This window comes from Gopherus flavomarginatus, chromosome 15 (genome assembly GCF_025201925.1).
Source record: "Gopherus flavomarginatus isolate rGopFla2 chromosome 15, rGopFla2.mat.asm, whole genome shotgun sequence".
In the NCBI taxonomy this organism is placed as follows: domain Eukaryota; kingdom Metazoa; phylum Chordata; order Testudines; family Testudinidae; genus Gopherus; species Gopherus flavomarginatus.
In genome coordinates this window covers 2,102,391-2,130,089 of record NC_066631.1, presented here as the reverse complement: position 1 = coordinate 2,130,089, position 27,699 = coordinate 2,102,391, and the positions used below count along the sequence as shown (strand labels likewise).

Below are 27,699 nucleotides of genomic sequence, written 5' to 3'. Positions count from 1 at the left end.
TTCCTATAAAGCATGCCATGTAAGATACCATGTGAAAAGTCATGCTCTGCTGAAACTAATTGTTCTGACAAAATATGTATATCCTTAGTGTGTATGAAGTCATGAGATTTTGCTATCTGGTGGTTATTGCTATCTGGTGGTTATTGAAATATGTTGTGAGTTTGGGAGATGCCCACTGCTAGTTCTCCAGTGACAACAAAGGCGGTGACCCATACCGGTGTTAAGTGACCACCACGAGCCATTGATCAGCAGGGGAATTGTAAACAAGAGATTTACAGTTCTGTAAGAGACAGTTCTGCAAGCACCACACATTGGGGATTGCTCAACTCTGTGATTCAGCAAGGCCCATCTGGACATGCCTGGGCCAGTATTTTCCCTGGGACATGAATTAAGAGTATAAAATAAGGGACAATGGCATCATGAGACCACCTCTCCCCTCTCCCACCTACGTGGACGGCAACAAGAATGCTTGGAAGATAAAGACTTTGAACTAAGGAGATTAGCCCCAGCTGAGAAGGAAATTCAGCCTGTGTATTAAGAACTATAATCTATAAAGTCCAGTGAGGTGAGAAAAACTGCTTGATTCAAATATTGCTTAGTCTGAAAGTTTAGGATTTAGAATGCGTGTTTACTATTTTTTTTTAAGGTAACTATCTCTGATCTTTATGCCTACCACTTACAGTTATTTAAAATCTATCTTTCTGTAGTTAATAAACTTAGTTTAATGCTTTATCCTTGACTGTGATTTGTCTAAAGCGCTCAGGGAATCTGCACAGATTACAAAGGTTGGTGCATGTTCACTATCCTTTGACAAAGTGGTGAACTTATTAACGAGCTTGCATTGTTCAAGAGGTCTTTCTGGGGTGCAAGGCTGTGGACTGGGGGGATTTGCTGGTGTCTCTGTCTGCATAGTTCATGAGTGACTTGGAGAGCATACATGCAATCTAGCTGGGTGTGGGGCTCCACCTCCTCTTGTGCTGAGTGATCACAGCATCTGGAGGGGTTTGCTGCTTGTCACTAGCAAAGCATTGAGACAGACAACCCAGGCTGGAGACTCAAGGGGGCACAGTTCCAGATTGTACCCCAAGGTCCTGTCACACAGTGATGCTCACTCTGTAAGACGGGAACTCACTGTTAAAACAGAAAGGCCTGATGACTATATTTCTGTATAATGTCCTTTTAAACAAAAGCTCACTGTTGTAATGATTGTTTTGTTTCTGATATTTACATGGCAAAGATTTGTAAACTTGTTAAAAATTCCTAAATAAATAGTAAAAAAAAAACCTGAGGACTGTCCCTTTTTGGCTTCTTCATGAAGAAAGCAAGCTTGAAAGATGGCAGTTTTGGGGGAGTTGCCTTGCGTTTTTTTACCTTAGAAAAAGAAAGAGTGGGAATATCAGGCCTGGGGTAGCTGGAGTTCTCTGGCTTCAATAGCTTAAATAAAAGGGCGAGAATGTTGGATTTCACAAAGACTTCCTTTCTCCAAAATGCAAGTCACTAAAGTTAAACAGATGTTAACAAAAACCTGAGATTTAAAGTCTGGCTAGAACTCTCTTCCCCTCCACTGTCATTACTGCAGTAGTGCGAAGTAGACCCACCGTGGGCCAGGCTCCCATTGCTCTAGTCATGTACAAACACAAAAACCAGAGCCTGTCCCAAAGTATGAGACAACAGTTGGCCACAGACAGTCAGGAGCACAAGGAAGCGACGAGACAATACTGGACAGACAGCGGGCTCAGCACACCAGCTGCCTAATCGTACTCAAGATTGTTGTGGGCATCGCAGCAAGTTGGCTCTTGTCTCCATTCCAACAGTTCTCCTGGAAACAGAGAGGCTTCCCACCTAGATAGGATCTGAATTTGTATTGTAAAAAAAGATTTCTTGGGTAGGGGGGAATAAAAACTCTCCAGCCATTTTTGTCCTAAAGAATTAAACATGGGCAAAAGCCCAATTTTCTTCCCTTCACAGGTCACCATGGGAACTGGCTGCTGGAGTCCTGAAGAAACAAAACAGCTAAACAGCAAGAGAGGCAGGAAGTAACACACTTTGCTCTCCCCAGCATATGGCTCTTAACAGTCCAGGCATTTCCAGTGCTGGAGAGCTCATTAGCCGAATGACTAGATTCCAGGCCCAACAGAGACCATTAAAAGACAAAAATCACTGTGAAAGCAGCACACGCTGCCTCATTAATGCCACTTTAACCACAGGTTTGTTGGCTTGACCATCATCAGGAATCTGCCTCTAGTGCAGCCACATGACTGGGGCTTGCACAGACAGGTAGAGCTGGCACTGTGCCTCAAAGGCCACAGGATGGGGCTCATGCTGATCTCCATTAGCAAAGGCCTTGCCCCCCCCAACTAAGGGGCAGGAAAACCCTGCTGCCTTGTGGACATTACCCTGCATGAAGTGCAGGGGATACACAGGCTGCGGTTATGATAGGCTAGTCAATTTCAGCAGACACACCAACTTCCAGGTGATCAACTCAATCCCGGGACAGCTGGGAAAGAGCACAGTGGGGGAAACACCGGGTCCAGTAGGGAACACACCCAGACCAGCCACAACTGACTCAAGTGACTTTTATTCATTTAAAAAAATATATATATGAAGTAACACTGAACATATCCTACAACAACCAGACTCCCTTTCTTCTCCATGAAGCATAACTCCACACATCTACCCCTTCTTCTTGCATCTCACTCCCCTGCAGCCTTCATCCCCACTGGAGGTTGGGTAAGACTGGCCATCCTCCAGGAGGTGGAGCCTGAAGGGATGGGGGAAGGTCCTGTATTGGAGGCCAGCCAGGGGGGTACTGAAAAACCAACATCTTCTCCGTCAGAGAACTGGGTGAGAGAAAGAAATAGCAGCATTAGGTCAGATCCAGCCAGGCTGAGTCATGGTGGTGCTCCCTCTGCCCCTCTCCCCCGTTATCAGCCTAGTTTTTCCAACAGTCACCAGACCTGCCCTGCCCCCCCCCTCCCCACACACACAAGAAATGAACCTCCAGAAGTATTAGGGGCCATAGGGCTGTCTGGGAAGTTGGTAGAAATCTGACACTTGGGAGTCTTCAGCCAGACAGCAGCAGCTGGTGAACAAAATAAGCAGAGGGACCGCAGGTAGCAAGTTACCACAAATTCCTCCAACCTTCTCTGACCGGCCTTTCCAAGGGAAGCCCTGGGACTCTGGTCAGAGGGAGTGTGGGGAGAAGAGATGGCAGAGGGAAATGTTCTGCTAGGGAAGGGGGCCGGTGGGGAAATGGGAAGACAACAGAGGAATGCAAAACTGGGCCATTTTACAGTCAAGAGCATGGGATGAAAAAGCAGCATTTATCCCTCTAGACACTGCTTTACTGCTCTCCTAGTTCCAACCTCTACTCCACCTTCACAGCAATAATCCCGTGAAAGGATCTCTGTGCAGAGAGGAGCTGCTGAAACGACTGAGTACTTTGTGACAGGCCCCACTGCTGGGTGGGAGATCCCTTCCTGATCCAGCCACTGGGAAATTCACACCCCTCTCCCTGTTGGGTATCAGTTAAGATTGCTGCAGACAAGCAAGGATGGGAAAAGTTAAGCCACCTAATGTGACCCACCCTTCCACCCACAGCTATACACTTCATTGCTAGAGCAGTTGCCACATGCCCCAGCCTTGACTCTTCCCCCTAGGCATGCCAGCCTCCAGCACTCCAGGGAGCTGGCTTCCCAAAGCTCTGCAGAGAAGTGGGGGAGGGTGTCAAGCTGGTCTTTGTTGTGATGTGGGGTTGGGGCCAGCACATCCCAGAGAGAGAGAGAGAGTCACCACCACAGCAGGTGGCATTTGCCCTGTGCTTGCTGCTTGAATGGGTGAAAATCTGCAGTTAACACTAGCAGGCAGCCTCTCCGCCCAAAGCACAGCACTCCCATGCCAGAGGTAAACGCCTCTCTCGCTCTGGAGAGGATAATTAATCATTCTGCACATCAAGCGCCAAAGCCAGCCGAGGTGTCACTCCATTACCTCCAGAACAGGGATGCACTTGGCCCTTTAAGTCTTCCATTGGCAGGGAACCTGCCCCCTTTCCAGCAACTCCTCAGTGCAGAAGAATAATTCATTTGTTCTCCAGTACAAGTCCTGACAGCCGCTTTCACTGATTCTCAGGGGCTTCTACCTCTGATCCTCACACATCTCTTTAATTGTTATGCCAAAATGAATGTTATCGAGCTCCTTTACATAATAGTGCTTATCCAGAGATTCGCGGAGCCCAGACCATATACTGGAATTGACTATAACCGTTTAGTGCATTACCTTCCGTCCGGTCTAAGTGAAACGATCATTCAGGGATGGTCTAGATAATACTTAGTTCTAGTCCAGTCCCCTGCACTCATGGCAGAAGACCACTCAAGGTCCCTTCCAGTCCTATGATTCTGTGATCCGGGCTAATGTTTCTATCCCCTTGGGGGAGCATCTTCTGGAGTTTGGATGACACTGCAGATGCTTTCAGCGTCTGGTGGTAACACTGGTTTTTCTACATTAAGGCTTTATCTACACATCAAAGCTGTTCTGTTTTAAATAGACCAGTATGGCTAATGCCATATGACCCCCTAGTGTGGATGCAGTTATAGCAGTGTAAGGGTGCATACAGTGGTATAGCTATACCCATACAGGAAGGGGAATAAACTATAGCGGTATATGACCCCTTTATTACAGTGTAACCGCATCTACTCTGGAGCTTGTACTGATCTAACTATACTGGTTAAAAAAAAAAAAATCACCGACCTAACCAAAATTATTCTCCTGGTCCAAGAACTGTGTGGGAGGCCAGCAGGCCTTCTGGAAAGGAAGGGTGGCTTAGTGGTTAGGATGCCAGACTAGAACTTGGGGAATATAAATTCAATTCTCTGTATGAACTTGGGCAAGTCACTTAGCCTCACTGTGCCTCAGTTTCCCTATCTGTACAGTGGTGATATTACAAGGGTGTTGGGAAGATAACTACATGCTGATGGGGGCCATATATGTACCTTAGATACAATTATTCATGGATTTCCTTCCGCCCCAGCCTACCTATCCAAAGAATGGCAGAGAACTGCATGACTCAGGCAGTAAGGATCAGATGGGAGCCTCTTACATAAATGTCATTTCAAAGCCAGCCAGAAGGGAATGGGGGGCTGTTTGGGGGGATTATGTGAGACAAGCTGGTGGATCTCCAGTCATTTCCCGCAAGATCAGAGTCCCACAGTGTTACCTCAGCCAAGAGGACACAGAGCGAATGGAGACAGAAGCTCAACTTCCCTTTGCCACCCCCAGGCCCTGGTCTGAGGCACATCGGTAGGGAACGCTGGAGCTGCTCAGACCATTCAGGACCATGCTGCCCCCAAGCGCTTTTCCATCATCCCCCAAGCTGCCCTCCCTGGTAGCTGAGATGGAAACGGCCCATAGGATCCCCTAGTCCCATCTCTTTGCCAATGCAGACTGCTCCCCACAGCACTTTCTCTACAGTTTAGTCTCACTTTAAAGAGCCGGATGGCCTTTATGGACACCAGCAGCCACACAAAGCACTAGCTAAATGAAGCAGGCGCTGGAGGGCATATGTGTTTCAAGTCCACGTACCCATCACTGCCCTGTCCGACCCTTTCAGAGAATGGGTCACCTCTCTGGAATTTCATAGAGTTTAAGGCCAGAAGGGACCAGCAGATCAAGTCTGACTTCCTGCGTGGCCCAGGCCATTACATCTCACCCAGATACCCCTACACTGAACCTAATGACTTGAGTTAAACCAAAGCATTTCAGTCCACAGGCAGAGAACACGCGAGACTGAGGCCCCAGCAATGGCAGGGAACTGATGAAGTGAGACATGCCCAGATGATTCCAGCTAGTGCTCCATGCTCCATATTGCAGAGGAAGGAGAAAGACCTTTCCCAGGATAAGACAGGGAAATGGGCTACTTGCCCCCTGCTGCCAATGTTCTCAGCACTGTCTACAGCAGCCCACCCATTAGCTGGGTGTGTCAACGCCCTGGAAAGCATCTCACAGTGGAAAGTGAAGGTTCCTTCCCAGACAAAACAGAACACACGGTTGCTCAGGCCAGCAGAATAGCAAGGGCTGCTGAGCGTCCTGTGGCTGTTTGTGTGGGTGCGTGTAGCTGGGAGGGATAGACATTTGCCATGTCAGTCTAAGGTGAAGCTCTTACATGAATGACATTCAGCTCCTGGCTGGCAGATGCACCAGCAGCATCTACTGGAGCAAAGAGAAGCTTAGCAAATAAAACACCAGTATCCCGTGCCTCCTGCCTGCTTCTAATGACCAGGAAGACAGGTGCTGATTCGTGGCCCTTCCACTTGGTACTGCACGAGTCCCTGAACAGGACAAACACAAGGGGCAACTGCACTGCATGGATGCCAATTGCAAGCAGGTTCTGCTGCAGGGCTAAGAGCAGCCAAGCGGACAGATGGGATAAAAGGAAAGCAGCACATCTAGAAACATTCCAGAAGGAAGATCCTGCCCAGACCAATGCGGAAGGGACAAGAGTAAACAGAAAAGAACAAAAGAGCGATCTGGCACCTGACCAAGCAACAGCCAATTAAGCCTGCGGCAGTCAGGTGAGCGAGACAACAGGCAATGCCAAGCTGTCAGAATGCCACTGGGAGGGGCTGGTTCCATTCCACTGCTGGCAAACCAGAAGGCAGGAGCTGTGCAGGGAGGACAAGCAGAGGGCAGAGAAGCTGTCACCAAGCCCGGCTCAGCGGTCTGTCCACGGAACTCGGGTTGTTAATGACACACAGCACTTCGGTGGCATTTTCCACCCAGAGATCTCCAAGCACTTTGCAAAGGGGAGGGAAATATCACTAGCTCACATTACATAGGGAAACTGAGGCAGACAGAGAGCAAGGCTGAGACTTTTCAAAGCCATGTGTGTGTAAGGGGACTGTTGTCCTTTACTAAAACTCAGTGGGGTGTTTTGGTTGGTTAGCTCCCGATACCAAAAGAAAGGGGAAGGGTTGATGGGAAATCAGGATCCTGAGACTGACAGTGCCCAGGAACAATGGGAAAAGGCCAATGCTCCAGGTCAGCCTGACTGACAGGGTGGGCAGGCTAATGAGGGAATCAGGAGGCCAGGATTTCATCCTCTGTGTGAGCTGGAATTGCCTGGAACAGAGTGGGAGCAGGTCAGTGCTAGGAGCAGAGCCATAGCAACAAGAGCCATAGAAAAAGTCCAGAGAGCAGATCCATGCTGGGAGGAGAGTTGCAGGAGCCAGAGGGGCCAGAGAAGCAGCCCAGGAGGGCTGGACACAGAGCAGCAGAAGTGCTGGGGCTGGAGTTGGGGCTGGAACCAGGTGCAGTGAGCAGCTGGGGAAAGCAAGGGGGACCCTGGGCAGAGGGCTCAGTGCAGGGAGATGCCCCCAGCCAAGAGGCCTTGCAGGCCAGGCCTGGAGGGGGATCATAACCCCAAAGGGGAGGTCGACGCTGGGAAGAGGGTCCTACCACCTAGAGCCTGAGGGCGTGTGGCCATCGCCAGAGCAAGTGTCCCTGCAGCACAGCCAGGGCCTGGGAGGGAGGCTTGGAACATGTGAGTGACAGACTGTCAACTTCCCTTACACTCCAGAGACGCTGGTTGTGATGTTTCTGTGCCACAGAGCGGGGTTACGTGTTTTCCTTTAGCCTTTCCCATTTTTAACATGTTTTAATTGGTTGCTGTTTCATAAATTGTATTTGCTTGAACTGTATGTAATGAGCAATGGGTCAGGGAAGTGTCCAGAGTGCAAAGAGCACCCTGGAGTGGGGACACCCTAGTCGGCACCCTAAGTGACCACAAGATGGGGAGTCGAGCCCTCCAGGAATCCTGGGCCCAGCCTTGTTGGGGTTACAAGGACTCTGCCATACAGGAGAGAGGAAGGGGAGCCCTTGAGGGCAGGGCGGCCTCTGGGTAAAGGAAGTGGGAACGAGGACTCAGATCCTTTCGCTAGCCCACTTCACCAGGGTAGTGTATAAGCCAGGAAAGTTCCCCACAATAGCAGGACCCACCCCAGTTTACAAGTGCATGCAACCCTGATCTGTGCGGGCAAGTCCAGATTTGCACAAGTGGGTAGGTAAGACAGACACACCCAGCGCACGTGCATAACTTTCAAACCCAGGCTTTAAGTGACTTGCCCAAAGGGTCACAGCAACTCACCAGTGGTGTGTCCCTATTCCCAGCTCCCACAATCAATCCACTACCTTAGACTCTGCTCTGACTAACCTCCAACACCTTTAAGATTCAAGGAGAGTGGGGTGAAGAACAGGACCATCTTCTGACTGGGGCAGGGGGAGCTGCCAGCCTCACATACCTGTTGCTCTGAGCCAAGCTCACCCTCTTTTCTCTCTTCTCCAGCCAGTCCTCTACTGTGCCAACTGGGAGCTCTGCTCCCTCCTCCTTTGATCTCCTTTCCTCTGTTTGGGGGAAAGAAGGTAAAGAGGGCCCTGTCAGAGCGAGCACCAGCCCTGTAATCCTGCAACACCTTCCCTGCAGTGAGTCAATAGTTTCTCCAATACAATCCGGTCCCTCCTCCCCTGCTGGCCACCAGCATCTGGAAGCTTGGCTTCGCCATGGCCAGGGGCATACCCAGGAGCATCCATTGGCAGACACATGCCCAGCTAGTCAGAGAAACTGACAGCCTCTGGATCTGGGAGGGTATCAGCTTCCTCTCCTGCAGCACTTAGCCTCTGCTGGCCCACAGCCCTGAAAGATTTCCAAGGATCTGTCCATCTGACTGGCAGGGAAGTAACCAGACACCTCAGCCCCGCCTAGCTGGCTGCAATAGGAGCATTTGTATCAATCAATGCAGATAGCAAGTTGCAGGAGCGTGAAAGATTCAGACTGTGTGTGTGTCTCAGACAGAGAGACAGACACACACACAGGGTTTCTGCTGGAAGATAATGGGGACGCTGCCAGGGTTTTTCTTGGGGCATTTGCTGCTCAACACATCACAAACTCAAACACTTAGGGGGCAGGCCAGAGCCAGAGGGATTGCTGGATCAATGGTCAGTGTAGTTCAGCAGCCGGTCTCTGACCAAGGCCAACAGCAGATATTTCAGAGCACAGCACAATGAGGGGTGACGAGGGGGGTACAGCTAACCTTCCTTAACCTCTGCTCACCCAGGCAAGGAGAGGAGGGGGTGAAAGTGACTGTCACCTTTGCACTTTCTTGATCCCTTGGGCTGTCAAGAGCCTGTTCAACCCTGGCATAAGAGAGCAGCCTGAAGATTGCTCTAGCTTACCCCATCTGGTAATAGCTCCCCAGGCACTGTTCTGCCAGCAGGAGGTAGCCAGAGAGCAATGGCATCCAGTTACACCCTTTCCCTGTGCCCAGAGTGTAGTATGGAGCCAGCTAGCATGGCTCTAAGAATGCCCCACGCTGGGGGAATTCCCAGCTGCCCCATTAGGGCAGCTTTGTGCCCCCAGAACAGCATGAAGGGACCATGGCATGGGCCAGGGTCTAGCCCTCTGTGCTAACATTAACAACACAATCACGCCCTGACAGCAGGCAAGGCAGAGACAACCTGCTAGAGGCTCACACTCCGGGAGTCTGCAGCCTAGGTTCAAGTTCCCAGACCACGGAACTGGGAGTGCAGCTTTAAACACTCTGAAATTAACAAAAGGAAACCAAACATCAAGTCCTTTCCGGCAGTGGCCAGTGGTGTCTCTTGTGGTACAGAAGCACCAAGACTAGGTTACAATGGATATAAAGGACAGACAGAAAGACCCTTGGAGAGCCCTAGGTCCCTGACAAACACAGCCTGTGCCGCCCCGTGGCCCCTTGCGCAAGGTGCCTGCTCATCATCAAGACATCATACGTCAGACTTTTAAGCAAAATATTATACATTTCCAGACAGGGTGTGAAATTAATATCACTCCAGCAGAGTGAAGGATCGCTCCATCCTAACGGTGGCAACCAATTATTCATCTGCTTGGTGAATTTTAATGAGGACAATGTGCTACACAGTGAGCAACTGGAGATGGATAATTTCCCATACCCGGAATTCGCAGCCTTTGCTAAGGGGGGTTGGTTTGATCCCACTGGCGGCATGTCACTCTAAATGCAGCGATGAGGATCTTTGCTGGAAAACTCTGTTCTGCTGTTCTCCCCGGAGAGTGGGGAAGGATCCCCCGTCTAGAATGGCCGCCCAACATGGTCCCAAACCAAAGACTTGATCAGAAGGGGTGCACAGGGGAGGTAGGAATTTTGACTCGCACCGTGACAGTGTGCAAAGCTCATCTGGGATCGGAGAGTCAGGCTGGGTTCTCTTGGCATCTGACATCAGCATCCGTTACAAAGAGAGATGAGCCAGAACCAACCCTTCAGAGCAGAGCAGCCCAACGCATCCTGAGCAAGTTGAGATCCAGATCTGAACTTTGGGCCGCTCTCTGGTTAGGAAGCTTCTGCAACCAGAACTTCTCTGGCTCCTCTGCAGCACTGCATGAATCTGAAGGGACTCCAGCTCTCTCCCACATCTGTATGGGCTTGCCAGGGCCGACGAGAGAGATTGGGGCGCATCAGTACTATGAGCATGAGGGACGCAACGCAGCAAGGAGCCCGTAACTGTGTGTAAGAAGATGCCAATTTTACAGTCACTTTTCCTGACCATAACTGCACTTAAGACAACAACCCTCACATGTCTCGCTGCTGAAAGACTCAGCAGACCCAGCCAGCGAATGCTCTGAGCAGACAGTTGGGACACTGCTCCCCATCCTACTACAGGGGGAAACTGTTGCTCCAGGACATGCACATTGGAGTGGCAGCAGAGGCAGCTAAAACCAAACTGGTCTTGATGCCTAACCACTGTAAAGCAATGAATGGTAGAGAAAACCTCCTACTTAACCCTCAAATGTGACACAAAAACATGGGACACCCACCTCAATTAAAAGGCACCAATTAAAATAAATATTTCCTTTGATTGTAACACAATACATTAAAACCAGTGGAACTCACTGCCACAAGGTTATCAAAGCATTTAACTGGATTCAAGAAAGGATCTGATATTCATATGGCTAGTAAGAGCAGACATAGATATATCAGACAAGCTCTCCTACTTCAAGGTATAAGCCAACCACTAACAGGGCTAGGAGAAAACTTCCCGTATGGGGCAGGCTGTTCCATAACGTTTTCTTATGGGGTTTCTTGCACCTTCTTCTGAAGTATCTGCCACTGTTGGAGATGGGAGGCTGAGCTAGATGGGCTTCGGCTCTGATCTAGTCTGGCAATTCCTACGTCCTATACGCAACACACAAAAGGGAATTAGAGCTGGGCTGCTCGAAGAACCCTGCCAAAGGCTGATTTCTGTCCCTCCCTTGACTCCATCTGAGGCACAGAGCAGCCACCAGCAGCAAGTTAATAACTTCTGCAAGTGATGGGTTCTGGGACCGCTGCAAAGAAGAGACCCACCCCACCTGGCAACTGTTTGCTGCTCCCACCTCTTGTGACTGTGACTCAGCCCTAACAATCCCCTGCATCCTGTAGCCAGACCCTCCTATCACAATCCCACAAGCTAAGCAGGGGCAGCTCAGCAGTAGGATGGGAGACCTCCAAGGAGCAGGGAGTGGGGCTGGTAAACTAGTATGTGGCACTATCCCCTGTGAGTCAAGATCGCTAGTCCATCAAGTCCTGAGTCACATCTCCAGCAGTGGCCTGTGGTGCCTCTTGTGGGACAGAAGCACCTTAACAGAAGGTTAAAATGGATGTAAAGGGAATTCTTTCCTGGGACAGATACACAGACCCCGTGGAGCTCTCTAGCTCCCTGACAAACACAGCCTTGTGCTACCGAGTGCCACCATGCAGGGCCTTCCTAAACCATGGCCTGGCCTGAGCATGCTGTACCTCTTGCCTGGCCTCTGCACTCCTGCAAAGCACTGCTGACTGACTACTCCACATGGCTGATACACTTGGCTAATTGCAGTCTGTTCCTGACTGACTCCTAGCCTTAACACCACTTTATCCTGTCTCTCTGAAACTCTCCTGGCGTCTGGCTCCATTTTACAAGCCCAGCTACAGTATCTGACCCTAATGTCCCACGCCTGTGAATCCTGCCGGCTGACTGCATGCTGTGCAGTGCTACCTTGTGCCAGCTGTGCTCTCTGGCCATTCATGTGATCCAGATTTTCCATGTTACCGATCCCACCTCCCTTCCACTGTGCCCTTCATTCACCGCCTTAAAAACCATCTCCAGAAATTCCCGGTCAGCCTCTGTCAGGCTAAACCACCCTGGGACTCTCATCACAGCACAAACCAGCTCACACGGCCAGCCTCTACTCACAGAGGAGTTCCATGGACATGACTGAGACTGCTCCCAGGAGCCAGGTGAGCATAGCCCTGAAGCCAGTGCTGCAATTCAAGCGTTAGGTTTGTAAAGCCAAGGGCCAGGGTTTCAAGGAGTCCCCCTGGCCAGTCAGTTCAGTGCCCCACGTTCATCCAATCAATCATCAATAACAAATGTACTTGGCACACAGCCCTGTCAGATCCTGCCCTCTCCCTGTGGCTCCACTCAGGACAGCTGTTGCCATGGGTGGAATGTGAACCGCCAGCTGGGGGAGACTAGCCCCCAGCCCCACCCCTTCCGCCTGAGGCCTCACTCCTTCCACATGCCCCTGCTGGAGCCCAGAGCTCCCCCATCCTCACCTCGCAGCCACCGGCCCCTGCCCCAGGCTAACCGCTCTAGCCCTGGAGTGCCGGGAGGGCCAGCGGCATGGCCCCAACCGGAGCCAGAGGCCTCCACACAGGGGGACTGGAGCTGCTGCCTGTGGCACGCAGAGCAGGAAGTGGGGGGAGGGCCTGGGGGCAGAGCATGAGCGGAGCCAAGTTTGACTGTTTCGGGAGGCACAGCCTCCCTCAGCCCATAGTACCCACCACCCATGGCGGTTGCTTCCCCTGCTAGAAACAGCCTTAAATGGCTGGAGTTTTACAGGTTCTTCCAGTTTAACTGACTTCCGAACAGCCCCTCATAGGGCCTTACAGCAAAGAGGGGTCACCAAGAGGTTCCGCCCAGGGATGCAGGAGCAGAGAGAAAAGGAGACGGCAAGATGGGCATTGCTTTTCTGTGTACGGTGCGAGAGACAACTATCGCTGGCTCTCTCTATCCCCCAGTGGAGGGATTTTTACTGACTGCCAGTGCTGATCAGTGAGCGATTTGCAGAGAAGCCTCGGGGATGTGCAGCCTGACTCAGCAACAGCCAGACCTCTCCCTCCCACTCTTTCAAATCTAGAGCAAAGGCTGGGGGTCCCAAGAGTCCCCCCCAATTAGAACCCCCCGCCCCCACCTCGCCCGCTTAAGGCTGTTCCCTGCTGGACTGTTATCAATGCGATATTCGACCTCTCCTGGAAGCCTAGGCAGGTGACTGGCTTGGAGGAGGTCAACAATGCTTGACCCTCGGGTTCTTAGTCTGGGGAGGTCATGACCCCCAGGAGGCATATTGCAGCTGCCTTCCCTTTCTTCAGGGCTGGATGGAAGGGGGATCATCTGGGATCACAGTATGGAAAAGCCATGGCCTCCTGCAAGACTGGCCAAGGGGAGCAGCCCTTCAGCATCTTCTTTCTAACCCCTTGCCCCATCCCAAGCTCCACTCCCCCAGAAGCAGAAACCCTGAATCCAGGTCCCTGTGCACGCCCCATAGAGGGCCCAGCTAACTCCAGACCAACCTTTCCTGGGGTTCGGAGAAGCAGTTTCCCTTTAATTGGGGGGAAGGCTGGGGGAAAATCACAAAAGTCTGAGAGTTTGGGAGGATGTGATGCACTGGTGCCCCCTGCTGGTGACAACTCATATAGCTGGCTAACAAAGCCCTCTCCCAGCCATGCTGCAGAGAACCCACATGGCCCAGAAAGCCACCTTCCCATGCCCACTACTGGGCTGTAGCTCTGAGCAGTAACACACACAGGTCTCTCCCTACGCCAGGAAATCAGGGAAAGAATCCATTTAGGAAGTGGCCCCATCTCCAGTAATGTTACAGGCTCGGATGGTGAGGAGTGGCAGGGGGGCCAGCAGGATGGGTCTGCACTGATCATTCCATGCAGCTGCCCAGTCCCACAAGCTGTCTTTGCACAACTGCTCGTCTGTGCCCCCTTGTGCCCCACCAACACTCTGCAGCCAGGGTTCACAGTCCTCACAAATCACTTGGCAGTTTCTTGTTCCCTTCTCCCAATCTTCACCTTGTACCTGTGCGTTCAGCTTCTCCAGATCCTCCTCAGTCATGTGAGAGAATCTGCAGTTGAACCCGAAGTCGCATTGCCCTGGAACAAGACACAAATGCAGGCAGATGAGAGCAGGGCTCACTCCAAAGAGCAGAGGAACAGGCATGGTCTCCCCCATGCATCTGCACAAACAGCCTCCATCCTTCCCTTTCACAGTCCTGAGGGAATTCTGCACCACTGCGCATGCACAGAATTCACATCCCCCGCAGATTTCTTTGCTTCCTTGCAGAAAATTGACTTTCTGACAGGGAAGCCACAAGAGCAGTCATGTGACCCTATCCAGCAGTATGTTTTGGGTGGCCAGGGCAGCCAGCAGAGAGGTAAATCACTGTGGGGCGGGGGCAGGACTGGGGAAAACCCAGCTGGTGGCTCCTACCCTGTTCCAGGCTCAGTTGCTAGTCCGGTTGGCATGGGGAGGATGGGACTTCCTCTTCCCCTACACAGCATCCAAATCAGAGTCAGACCCATCCCCAGATTTCTCTCCAGGCTGCAGGAAGCTCTGCAAACTCCCTCACACCCTGGACCCATCGTTCCTCAGCTGCAGGGGGAGGGATCTCTGTACAGGTAGCTGCTCCCCCAGCTGCCAAACCCTTGTGCATCCAGATCCCCTCATACCCAGACCATCCTGCTGAGCCTCAATCCCGCCACACAGAACCCTCTGCCGAGCCCCACTCCCTCTGCACCTGGACCATCCCAACAAGTCACCCGGATCTCCACCCCACTCAGCCCCAGCCAGCCGCACCTGGATGCCCAACCTCACTGAGCCTCACACCACTAGCATCTGGACCCCCCTATACCCAGATCCCCCTGCCGAGCTCTATCCCCTCCCACACCCAGACACACATACACTCCCACTGAGCTCCAACCACCTTCACCTAGACCATTACCAGTGCACCCAGAACCCCCCCAACAAACCCCTGTGCACCCAGATCCCCCACTGAGCTGCCCACACCCAGATTGCCCCACACAAAACCCTCTCAACCCACACCTGGATCCTCCCACACTAACCATCCACACTTGGATGCTGCCTTGCTGAGCCTGCCTGCCCACACCTGGTGCACCTGGCACAGAGGAGCAGGGCCCTGGGGTGTTTCTGAGGCAGGGTTGGGTGCAGCCTCACTGCTGAGTCCATGTTCCGGGGAGGAGCTGCACAGTGATCTCCCACCCCGTGCAGCCAGGGGCCCATGTTCCCCAATACCAGGCTGGAGCCTCCACACTTATTTGACAAATAAAATTTGCAGAATTTTGCAGATTTTTCATTTTTTGGTACAGAATGTCGTCAGGAGTAAAACTTTTTACTGCGTATGCACATGGGGGTCCACACAAGCACACCCAGCAGCTCCACGCCATACTGTGTTAGGCAAACTTCCAGGCCAACCCAGTGCGGCGCTGACCTGGCTAACAGAGATTTTTTGAGCTAGCACATCCTAGATATCACTGTATGGAAAGACATCATGCAGAAACCCAACCTGTTTGCAGAAATTTCCTGCAGGGCTTCTTGCTTTGCTCCTCCAGCAGGACAGCAGCAGCATCTGGGGAAGGAAAGGAACGAGAGAGATGGGAATAAATAGAGCCATCTCACCCAAAAACCATGCACACGTCACCACCCTTGCGAAAGGGCCTGCAGCCACCAGAATCACATGCAGGTCAGCTGCTCAGTGAGCAGCCCTTTCACATGAGAGCCGTGAGCAGCAGCCATGGAAAGCTCACTACAAGACAACAGGGGACTAACATTTTCCTTGTCTGCAGGCTCCTCCCTTGCATCTCACTGGCTTTGGAAGATCTTGTTTTCCTTCTGCTACATGCTCCCTCTCCAGCCACACAACAGAAAAACAAGCATGAGGCCAGAGCAAAGACAGTCTGTAACGCTCAAGGGATAAAGACATATCTGGCTTTAAGACTAAGCTTGATAAGTTTATGGAGGGGATGGGATAGCATAATTTTGGCAATTAATTTGGCAATTGATCTTTGATTATCAGCAGGTAAGTATGCCCAGTGGTCTGTGATGGGATGTTAGATGGGTTGGGATCTGAGTTATTATAGAGAATTCTTCCCTGGGTGCTGGCTGGTGAGTCTTGCCCACATGCTCAGGGTTTAATTGATCACCATACTTGGGGTCGGGAAGGAATTTTCCTCCAGGGCAGACTGGCAGAGGTCCTGGAGGTTTTTCGCCTTCCTCTGCATCGTGGGGTTCGGATCACTTGCTGGAGAATTCTCTGCACCTTGAAGTCTTCAAACCACAATTTGAGGACTTCAATAACTCAGACACAGGTTAAAGGTTTGTTACAGAAGTGGGTGGGTGAGATTCTGTGGCCTACATTGTGCAGGAGGTCAAACTAGATTATCATAATGGTCCCTTCTGACCTTAAAGTCTATGAGTCCTAGTAGAGGCAGCTCCCTCAGATTTCAATGAAAACTGCAGCTCCTGATGCCAGGGCTATATTCAGTCTGGAGACAGGAGTCCTTGCTAGCCAAAAGGAAGGTGACCCCTGTAAATCAAGGCTGGAGAGGGTCACTAGGACAGCAGCACAAGATAGGCTTGAGAACGAACAAAGCAGTAAGGCTATTTGGCAGCTTTCCCTGGCAAGACCCCATTGATCCTTCCACGCTCAGCAACTATCACCTAAACTTCCATAACCCAAACTGCACTAGGCAAACTTCCTGCCCAGCCCAAGCCCATCAGCGCCATGCTGTGCTCGACCTAGCAAGCCAGGCGATTTGTCCGACTCAGGCAGTCTCTAACTCCTGGCCCATGGGAGCCCCAACAAGGCCGTACGATTTCCCCAAGTCACAAGGGCAACTCCTGGGCTGCAGCTGCATCTTCCAGCACAATTCACACCCGCGTCTGCCTCCTCTGTCCAAACGCTCAGTGCCACCCTCCCCCAGGGCCGCAGAACCTCCATGCAAACAAAGCAGCACCTCTTCTCCCCATCACACATCCCTGCCTCCCCCAGCTCCCAGTTCAGTTCACAGTAGTCCTCTGGGGTTTCACAAGCCACCTAACTAATTCCAGCACTCACTCTCTACACCCCTCATGCAGCACATGCACCAACAATGGTGAGGCTGGGAGAGGAGGCAAGAGGTTTCTCCTTTGCACTTTTACCGTCTGGAGCAGACTTCCTGGTTCTTTCCATCTCATTTCAAATCTCACCTGACACCCAGGACACAGTGTGATACTGCTGCCTTGGAAATAATTTGGCAGCCAAACACCAAGTCTGGGAGGCGTCCTTGACACACTGAGGTTAATGATGCTGGATACACATTACTGATGCTGATCCAGCCTCATTTACTAACCACCTCTCATGACCACCCTCCTGGGAGAAGGTTCAACTCGGCTGGAAGGACCCACCTCGGAACAGGTCATACCAGGCCTTCTTGGCCCTCAGGTGCTGCACCCCGTTCAGGTGCTTCTTCCTGTTGTGAAGATTGTCTTGAAAGGATCGGTCACAGTAGTCACAGAAATACCTCTTCCCCATTGATCCTCTGTTGGGCAGAGCGGGGTCAGTGCTGCCTGGAAAACAGCATCGGACAGAGGTCAGCGCCAGGCAGTATTCATTCCCGGGGAATCCCTTACACCTCCTGCTCCCAAAGGACAAGGATGTGCATCCTCTGAGGTGTACACTTGAGAGGGAGAGAGAGGAAGGGGTGAGACAGGCTAATTTAAACTACTGTCCCTCCCACCAAGACATTGCAGCTCTGAGTCTAGTGGCCTTGTGGCTGATGCTCAGCACTGCTGCAGGGAGGCTTCCATTCCCTAAGCAGAGGGAGGCAGCTAAACACACCTCCTCCGCAGGGCTGTAACCAGGGCAGGGTGAGCAGGGCAACCGCCAAGGTGCAAAGCTGCAGGGGCAGAAAAATAACTAACAAACTCCAGTAGGGGGAGCAAACAAGCTTGCTCACCCTGGGCGCTAAAATGCCGCCTCACGGCACTGCTCGTACCTTTAGGATTCTCTGCTGTGAGGAGTCCAGATCGTCCAAGCAGCGATGCCACAGAACCTCTGCAAGCTGCCCAGCAGCCCCTATGTGGTGAAGCAGTTACCCCTGGGGAGCTGGGATGACCTCAGGAATTAGTCACCCTGGATGATAAAGTGATGGTACTGCCTAATCCAATGCTGATCTAGCTAGAGTTTAATGCTGCCTTACAATGTGCAGGATTAGCCTCTCCCCATCCTTTTTTCCTCCTTCCAGCCCACAATTTATCCCTTCAAATGATTCCATTCCTAGACCTTCAGAAGTTGAAGCAAGGGGGATTCTCCCTTCCACTGCACCCCCTGTATAGCTGTCCTGGCAGCAAATAAGGGTCATATCTAGCCAGTTGGGAGATAACTCCCCTGGCACAGACACTGCACTGAAACACCACACGTTACCTGATGGTGCCCAGCCTGGCACGGGAGAAAGGCTGGTGGAGGGCAGAGGCATGTCACATGAGTCTCCGTAGCACTGAGCACTACAGAGATTTTGTGCTATGGTCTATTGGCAGGATCCAGGAACTGACTACTCTAATTTATGCAGGGGCCATGTCAGCCCCCAGAGCAGGTCAAATGGGCAAAGATGGCTTAAGCCAGCTGTACCCCATCGCCCACTGGACTGTGCCTGCTGGAAGCACAGTACAGAATCTCAGCCAATAGCAGCTGTACACTCCCTCTCTTGGAACATCATGAACACCCTACAAATGCCTAAGATGAACACATAGGTAGATAGACTCTGAAAATGCCTACACAGCTTCACAAACTTGATGACCAAGTCTCTGAAAAGCACGGCACAGAAACTAGCACAAGAAATAAAGACTTAAAAACAAAAGACAGCCAGGACCAGGGCCCCCACGAGTTTCTCCAGAGTCAGCAGAAACAATGCCATCAACAGGTGATCCCTTTAGCACCACTGCCCAGCCTTCCCTCAGAGCAGATCCTGCCAAGCCTTCATGTCAGCCAGCCACAGGGACACCTCAAGGGCAAAACAAATCACTGCTACAAAGTCAATCTAGCAGCCTCCCAGAGCCTAAGAAAGGAGTCCTGTCTGTTCCATTCGCTTCCAGTGCAAGATTCCTCAGTGCCTGTGCCAGCCACTGCACAGATACAGGAGACTGGAGGAATCACACGCCAATAAACCCCCACCTTGAGGGACTGAATATAAATGTCTCCTTTGTTCTCTAGGTACCTGATGGATGGTAAAATACTTGGATAAGAATAAGCCAGATGGGGTTGGTCTCTCTCTCTCTCTCGCAGGTTCTGATTACCCTACTGGGAAACCAACTATGTTATCTAGAATGATGGCTAAGTCTAGCTCTTGCTAGTAAAGTGCTACCATAGCTTGATGGTCAGGAGTTTCAACCCTGGTGAGCTCTTAAGATCTGCAGGGGTGACGCCTGAAGCTCTGCTCTGCAGTCCTAGAAGACACAGCCTATCTTCAGTTAATCAGCATTTACCTATCATTTGTCACCTTCTTCTACCTGATGTACTACAAACTTTTGTAGCCAACTGTGGAATCTGGCACTAGGCATATCTCAGCAGCCAGACAGCTTTGGGCATCTGTAGGGGAAAGTTCTTACAACTTTCCACCACATAGGGTCACTCAAGGATTTTATTGCTGTTTTTAAGTTTCTGTGTTCAAAGCTCTCTGACATCTGATTCCATGGGATATGCCAGCAGCTGACATTAACCCAAACTCTAGATTTCAGCCATCTGCTTCTGCAGTCTACTTTTACTCCAATTTCCACAAAACCAGATCCCAGATCAGGGGAAATGAGCTTGATTTCTGCAATGGATCCACACACAAAATATCCATGGAGTTCAGTGTGAATTTCATGTTCAGAAAACATTACAGCATCAGACCCTGAGAAAATTAATTTAAATCTTTACTTTTCTTTATTTGCATTTTTCATCATTCTGGCCCCATAACTGCAGAAACTAATTCCCAAAATAAACAGCAGCAGCAAAGAGTGAGAAGTCTTGTAGATTTCAGCAAATGCTACTTTCTACAGACCATACATCCCTTGTGGTACTGGCTCCTGCATTCTTGTAGCAAGCCAGACTACGGGAAAAAAATGTAATAAAGCTCTATTAGAGGGTCACCGGATACTCGATAATAATGGGGCAGGTGGGGGACACAAAATGTTTTTTTTATCAGGAGTAAGAGCAATAAATATTTTCATCTTCTTCATAAAATTTCAATTATAACAGTTATTTGTTTAGATTTTAACAATCCTCTGTAGTGCTGCAATCCAGATGCTCCAGCACAGGCCTAGTGCCTGGGAATCAAAGTGAAAACGACTAGAACCAAAAGTGATATTGACTAACCTATTTCTGCTCTCCCTACTGAATGAAGCACAAAACAAACAGCATTATTGGTTAAAAGTACAAATAGATTTTTTTTTAAAGAATTCCCTCAGTTTTAATAATCTTAGTTGTTATTAATAACAGGAGTAAAAATTCTGCTTAATATTTTTTTAACCTGGCTTTTCTCCTTTAATGTAATATTTGCAATTGGATCCATGCAAAGTAGACCCTGGGTCTCTGTGGAGCCACCACACCAACATCAAGGAGCCTGTAGAGGTGCAGAGGTCCATCTGCCTTAAACCCATCTTAAAATAATATTGTTCCAGTTTAAAATCTTTTCAGAGCAAAATTTTCAAAAAGCAATAGCACAATCCAATGAGTGCAGTGCTTAGCGTACCCACATGGGCTGACTGGTTGAAAAGATCCAAGATACCCTGCATGATCTCACACCCTTCCTCTCTAAGGAGCCTTTCATTGATTTCATTTACAGGTGCATGCAATCCAGGGAGAGGGAAGAAGATGCAGAAGAGAACACGTCTGATTTGTTTTCATCGGGGTGTAACTGATTTTTTTTGTACTGGACTCCAAAAATTGCTTCTGGGCCTCTCTCTCAATTTCCTGCTTCCTCATAATCCAGGCTTAGGGCCATTTCAGTCACCTTGGGTAGAGTATCTAGACAGATGTGAAGTCAATTAAAGCCAAGTGTCAAGCTTATGAGACCCAGCTGCCAATTTAAATATGCTCAGTGACAAGTGAAACCAGTGGAGTCTGTCAGCATTTCTCCATGCTGAAAAGACAACAAATTCTGATCTCATTTACACCAGTGTAAATCCAGAATAACTCCACCAATTTCACTGGATTTAGTCAGGAGTCATGCCAGCATAACTGTGATCAAAATCCAGCCAAGTGGGAATAGTTTATAGGCTTATTAGGAAGATTGCCTTAGCAGAAGTGATGCTCAGCAGTTACCACTGAAAAACTGCAGCTGAGTTTTCAAAGTCACCTAAGAGATAGGTGTACCTAATTCCCATTATAATTAATGAGAACTGGGTGTCCAAACCTCTTGGCCAACTTTCCAGCTTTTCTCCATGGCTCTGACACAGACAGAGGCCTTGGTCCACACAAGAAACCTCCACTGATCTTAACAGAAGCTGTGTGCAAGATCAAGGAAAGCAAATGGCTCTGCAGCCAGGACTCCATTTCTGGGTGGCTGACATGACTGAAACACAGAGAAAATGTCAGTTTTTAAGATCCACTTTAAAATTCAATTTAGATACTCATTAAATAGAAACCTTGGGAGAGAGAGGGATGTTTTAAAGGGAATTTTTCCCTCCTCCTTTTAGTTTGCTTGAATGCAGTCCCAGATACCCCTCCCGCACATGCTTCTAAACCCAGATTTACCTCTGTCCCACTGAGGTTTGAATTGATGGGGATAATGTGTAACTGCTCCCTTTGTTAAAATGAACCATTTGGATATAAATAAGCAGAAGGCAAATGGAAGACACTTTATTGGAGGAATTCCAGTTCCCAAGCAACTTCACCCTCCTCGTGCTATCACTGAAGTCAATGGCAGAATTTCCACTGACTTAAAGTAGAGGCAGCACCAGGCCACAAAATCAATGTTTTTCTTGTGCCTTCTATCACAAGTCTCTGCTCTCTAATGATAACTACTCTTACTCTCATGTGTGATCAATAAAAAAGAAATAGCTGCACACACACACAACAACAATATATGAAACCTAACATGCCTCCCTAGGATTCTATTTCCAGGAGCGAATGTTCTTTCCTCATGGATTTCTCTTAGCTCTGCTCATTACCCACCACAATCCAGTGTCACTCTTTGTGGTGTGGTTTCATGTAGAATTCAAGACTCTTTCTGTAGGTGCGAAGATCACCAAGTATGCCTATTGTGCTGTGTAAAACACATAATATGCAGCTGGTCTATATAAACTTGGGCTGAAAATGTCAATATCAGATAGTGATCTTGGGTGCAATTTGGGCTGCCCAATTCAAGGCAGCTCGGCCCTGATGGTCAGAGATGTCGTGCACTTACAGCTTACATCGACATCCAGCTGCAGCACTCGAGCCCCAGTCCGAAGCTGAGCACATACGAATTGAAGGAGCTGAAATCTGAGGCCATTTTTTGTTTGGCCTTGATGTGTCGTTCCCCTCCCCAAGTTACAAACGCCTGTTTTGTGCTAACCGTATAAACAACCCCCCCCCCCGCTTTCGCTGGGCTGACTCCTCAGCCCTTGCCCTGGCTGTGTCACAACGCGGTGTGAGCCCCGGGCTGCCGTGCGCCCCGCACCGGCCCAGCCTGTGTGTCCCGCTCCCCGGGGGGGGGGGGGGCGTGTGCACGGGCCAGGCCTGAGCCCCCGCCGCGTTCCCCCGGGGTCTCCTGTCCTGCCCCTGCCCCCAGCGCTGGGACACACACGGCTGCCACTCACCTCCCCACGGACACAGCCCGACTCTCCGCCCTACGCCTCCCTGAGCGCGCACCGCGCGGCCTGCTGGGGCTTGTAGTTTTTTACCGCCACCAGCGAAGGTCCGGCGCAGGCGTTCGAATGAAGGGACTACATCTCCCAGAGGTCTCATCGCTGAGGGACCTCTGGTCAGCGGCGAGCGTGGCGCTATGCATGCCGGGAAATACAATCCGCGCCTGCCCAGAGAGCGAGGCGCTTTCCCACTGGGGCAGAGCGGCGCGACGCCGCACGCCAAGTCCCATGGTGCCTCGCGGCAGGACTCCAATCCCCAGGGTGCATTGCCGCCATATAACTTCCGGGCGCAAACCACGCCTGCGCTGGCCTGAGCGTCGCCAGAGGTGCCCGCCATGCCGATGCGCTCCCCGCTGTACAGTGTGTTCTTCCGCCGCACCTCCACCTTCGCCCTCACCATCGTGCTGGGGGCCCTCGTCTTCGAGCGCGTCTTCGACCAGGGCGCGGACGCGTTCTACGAGCGCCTGAACCACGGGGTGAGGGGCCGCGGCAGAGCTCGCGCGCGTCCTAGGCCGGGGGGCTGAAGGTCAGGCCGGCCTGTGCGCTACGCGAGGTCCCGGCCCCTGGACCGTCCGCGTCCCCAGGCGCGTTCCGCCGGCGCCAGAGCGCGGCCGCGGGGAGCTGGGCCCGGCCGGTGAGGCGCTCCCCCTGTACCCGCTGCCGCCTCAGGGCCCCTGCCTGGGGGGAACGGCCGGTCAGGGCGTGGCTGCCCCACACACCGGCGCGGACAAGCGGCCTGGTCTCCGCGCTCCGGCTGCCCTACAACATCCCGCGCCCCCTCTGTGCCTGCCGCTCCGTGCTGGGCCGGGCGCCGCGCCTCCAGCCCCCCTCCCCGGTCCCTGCCAGGTGGGTGAACGCCCTCCCCGCCGGCTGCCGGTAGGTGGGACCCGGAGCAGAGTTAAAGAAACTGTAACACAGGAAGCTTAAAACAAGTTGTATTTCTTGAATGTCTTCAGTTTCATATTTCTGATGTCTAACTCAACAAAACAGGTGACAGCAACTTTGCACACGATGTAGGTCATATAGGATGTGTTGCCAGTATGGCAGTGCTGTCCCAAGCAGTCTGCAATCTAAATTAGACACAATGCAAGATGAGATGAGTCAAGTTGTCATTATAGTTAAGTTGCATCCATGGACAGGAAAAGCTTGATAATTAATGCTTAGATACCATGGCAATAAGTGATACACACATTGCCTGATCCTCCAGTTATCTGTAACTGTCTCCAAGTTGTGATCAAAAAGTATGTATTTCAACTCTAAAAGCACCCAGAGTTTGTGCAAAATACAAAATTACAGCCAAATATAAAGTGTGTATGATTTGCACATTTCTTCTTCCCTTCCAGGAGTTTGGGGCCAGATGACACTTCTAATATCCAACTGGAATTATGTACTACTTTGGCTACTTTCTGAATTGAACAATTTGGTTATTAAGTGTTAGTGAACTTTTTGTGAGTCTAGCATTGTATGCTGATTTTCCTCTTTTAAAGAGGCTATGATCCTGTCTAGACCAGGCATTAGAAATGCTATGATACTTTCTGCTCACAAACAGGAATCTTAAGTATTTATTGTACCAGTTGGTTGTGATGGTTGAGCCAAAGACCTTGTTTTGGGTCCAGCTTGAATTTGTGTTGACTACAGTGGCTTTTCCTCAGTGTGAATGGGTAGCCAGTAGCTGCAACAGTTTGGTGTTTCTTAACCTGCAGGATTACAGAGGAGGGCAAAGTTGTATGATCCTAGACTGCCTCCTTATAAAAATATACTTGAAAGCTACCTACATTCCCTTTCTGCTACTGTGGCTTATCTAATACAGATCCTGAATATGAGGTCCCAAGCTGAGGTATCGGTGCACTGCCCCAGACTCTTGTGGCACTCTCCTGGGAAAGCACCTGTGGCAAAGAGGTGTCAATAGATGCTTCTGGTCCAAGTATCATACACTCCTCTGGTGACTGGGTACAGGGAGGCCATAGAACAAAAGAGCAAAGCTACTATAAGCAAAATGCAGAAAAAAAGTGTGAATAGAAGGAAGAAATGGCAGCAAGTATGCTGGGACTTGAGAGGAAGGGGACATGGTCTCATTCTGCCAGTCCACTGCAAGAGGCAGGTTCATCAAAAAAAAGATGAGATCCATTATCTTAACTCCATTCCACAGTGCAATTCCTCCTCAAGTTACCCCGAACCTGTGTTTCAGGTGTGTGCTATGCCTTCTCGAATAAGTGCTTTGGTATTCCTGGAGTGCACTGGTCTGGCTAGGTAAGGCATTGTGTGGATGTGCTAGTGGTCATCCAAACAAGTGCCATTAGGATATGCTGTCAAGGGCAAGACACCAAATGGGACAGTAATGGCAGGAAACTTCAGTGTGTTCCTCACTTGTAGGCATTCCCTTTAGGTGAAAGTAAGAAATTCAGCCCAGCATCACTGGGACACGTATATAAGACTTCTTGCTTGTTTTTTTTAATGCAGAAACTGTGGAAACACATCAAGCACAAGTATGAGACACAAGAAGAGTGAAGTGAGAGCTGCAGGAGTCATGCGGGGGTGCCTGTACCCCATGTGCAACTCTTCAGTTGCCTGATACCAGTTACCAAGAATGAAAATGGGCTTCTGACTGAAGAAATCTGAGCCAGAGTAACATCACCAACTTCATAAAGATTTCTGCCACAGATGGACTTAAGGATTTACTCCTGCTGTGTTAAAACATTCTGTTAAACTAATAAACTCACTAACCAATACCTTTTGTGCTTACATGTTCAGTGAACTTCCCCTGTGCTCCATATGTAAATAAGGGGTTATTGTTAACCACAGGATGTTAGGCTCTAAATTAATGTGGCATATAAAGCCTTATTTCTGTGGCACTAGTATGGAAAATCATAAGGGGTTTGTTTTTGTGTAACCTAAAAAGTGGAAGCACAGATACAGCTGAAGGCCTTTGTCAATATTTATTGCTTCTGCCTGGTAAATGTTCCAATTTATAACTCAGACCAATGTACAGGCAGGAGCAATAGCCTTTAATAGGCAGGCAATAGCTGGCCAGTATCTCTAACCATAAATGGTCTCGCCAAATATTCTTAACAGCACTTTATTTAAAAAATAAATTCCTCCAGCATTCAAACACATCTTTCACTTTGCTCTTGGTTATATGCAACACTTTATTCTCTTTATTTAAACATCTTGTTTTCTACAGTAATTAGTATATCAACGCACCCAGTTTTGGTTCTGGAGCTGTATCTTTGTTACATCTCAGACAAACCATCTAGCCTGTTTGCTCACAAATGATATGCACTTGTTCAGCAAGATGGCTGCCTCGGTAGTATTGATTTTAATTAAAATCTTAACTTTCAAATATCCTTCACTCATCAGTGGGAAGTGCTGCTTTGCTTTCAGAGAGCTGGCCTGAGCTGCACATAAAAAAACAAAGCCCAACACAGGAAGGAAGGGCTAAAACAAAGGGGTTGTAAATAGGATGTAGAGGTGGTGTATTCTAATGACATCTGAGAGCCCTATGAGCTCTTGAAAAGTGACTAACTCATTTTAAATTTAGTACAGGTCTGGAGCTTTGTATTACCATGCTGGGAGGGCTGTACTGATCTGTCTTGAGCGTTCTGTTCAGCCTTTTCCCCATGCAGTAGGGCCTGGTCTACACTGGGGCAGGGGGGTTGATGTAAGAGATACATCAACTTCAGCTATGCTATTCCCGTAGCTGAAGTTGCATCTTATTTCAACTTACCTCCTGTCCTCACAGCACGGGATCAACAGCATGGCTCTCCCTCTCGACTCCGCTACTGCCACTTGCCCTGGTGGAGTTCTGGAGTCGACAGGCATGTGTTCAGGGATCGATTGCTATCCAGGGGGTAGTCTGGACATACCCTGTGAGTATGCTGAAGTCGTGGTGCAGGTTTTGCTGTTTATGACACAGTACATAAGGTGCTAAACAGCGAGTGCCTGCCCTGGGAGCATAAAGCTAAATATCATATAGGCATGGGGGAAAGCGGTAAAAAGCACGCAATGGGAAGGGATATGGCAATACTATAGTGAGATTGTAGCTCTGTCTATACAGCAGCAGGCAAGGTGTTTCCCAGAATAGGTAGAGTACCATGCTAGCTGTGCCTCAGCCTGCAGCAGAGATGTTGGGTGGGATTGTATGCAAGCAGCTAGCCCAAGCTGCAATGCTTGGTTTTGTGTCATGGTGCTATTAGCCTGCTAGGTGGAGCAGTGCTAGTGCCTGCCTGTCTGTAGTGGGAAGCACCTTTAAGTCTCATCTGAACTGACAGCAAGGCCATCAGTTCCCATGCCCCCTTGCTGCCTATTGCCAGAAACTGTCTGCACAGGCCAGGACTTGAGGAAGTTAAAGCATTATCTAACTACCTGATTCCTTTAAAAGTTGTCCCATGGGAATCTGTTTTTAGTGCATGGGGATGATGGAAACCAGCTAATTCTTGCCCGTCCAGTCCAGTACTGTACAAACCAAGCTGGCTGCCAGTCCTACACACCTTACACTTGAACTGTCTTTCTGCTGTTACACTTCCACTAGTAACATGCAATTGGGGTTTTGCTGACAGATGACTCTTGAGGTGGAAGGGAGCTTGCTCCAGCAGTAGCATGACCTGGAGAAAAGCTTTATGGGTAGTGAAAACAGATTAACCACAATGGGTGCCATTTACACTAGGTGGGTAAGGAGGATTTGCCAATATTTTGAGAAAAAATGGCTGCTGTAGACTCCTAGCAGCCTTAAACTGCTTTTCTAGAGGC

At 50.1% G+C, this 27,699-nt stretch overlaps 2 protein-coding genes across 6 annotated transcripts; one reads left to right on the top strand and one right to left on the bottom strand.

Moving 5' to 3' along the window:
* Window positions 1-2,562: 2,562 nt before the first annotated feature.
* Window positions 2,563-23,053, bottom strand: ZMAT5 (zinc finger matrin-type 5). 4 transcript variants are annotated; one of them, XM_050923870.1, is made up of 7 exons: window positions 22,906-22,989; window positions 17,533-17,694; window positions 15,653-15,715; window positions 14,142-14,222; window positions 10,301-10,544; window positions 8,292-8,394; window positions 2,563-2,840 (listed from the first exon to the last, which is right to left on the bottom strand). In XM_050923870.1, exons 2-7 carry the CDS (start codon window positions 17,657-17,659, stop codon window positions 2,694-2,696), a joined length of 765 nt encoding a protein of 254 aa, XP_050779827.1. In that variant the 5' UTR covers window positions 17,660-17,694; window positions 22,906-22,989; the 3' UTR covers window positions 2,563-2,693. The 4 variants fall into 4 exon arrangements, with proteins under 4 accessions (XP_050779827.1, XP_050779826.1, XP_050779825.1 ...); XM_050923869.1 differs by lacking the exon at window positions 22,906-22,989 and adding an exon at window positions 22,512-22,534; XM_050923868.1 differs by lacking the exon at window positions 22,906-22,989 and adding an exon at window positions 21,519-21,619.
* Window positions 23,054-23,236: 183 nt separating this feature from the next.
* LOC127034715 (cytochrome b-c1 complex subunit 9) lies at window positions 23,237-25,682 on the top strand. 2 transcript variants are annotated; one of them, XM_050923891.1, is made up of 2 exons: window positions 23,237-23,479; window positions 25,414-25,682. In XM_050923891.1, the coding sequence occupies exon 1, from the start codon at window positions 23,289-23,291 to the stop codon at window positions 23,475-23,477; it is 189 nt and encodes a 62-aa protein (XP_050779848.1). In that variant the 5' UTR covers window positions 23,237-23,288; the 3' UTR covers window positions 23,478-23,479; window positions 25,414-25,682. The 2 variants fall into 2 exon arrangements, with proteins under 2 accessions (XP_050779848.1, XP_050779847.1); XM_050923890.1 differs by having other exon boundaries at window positions 23,245-23,429.
* The last annotated feature ends 2,017 nt before the right edge of the window (window positions 25,683-27,699 follow it).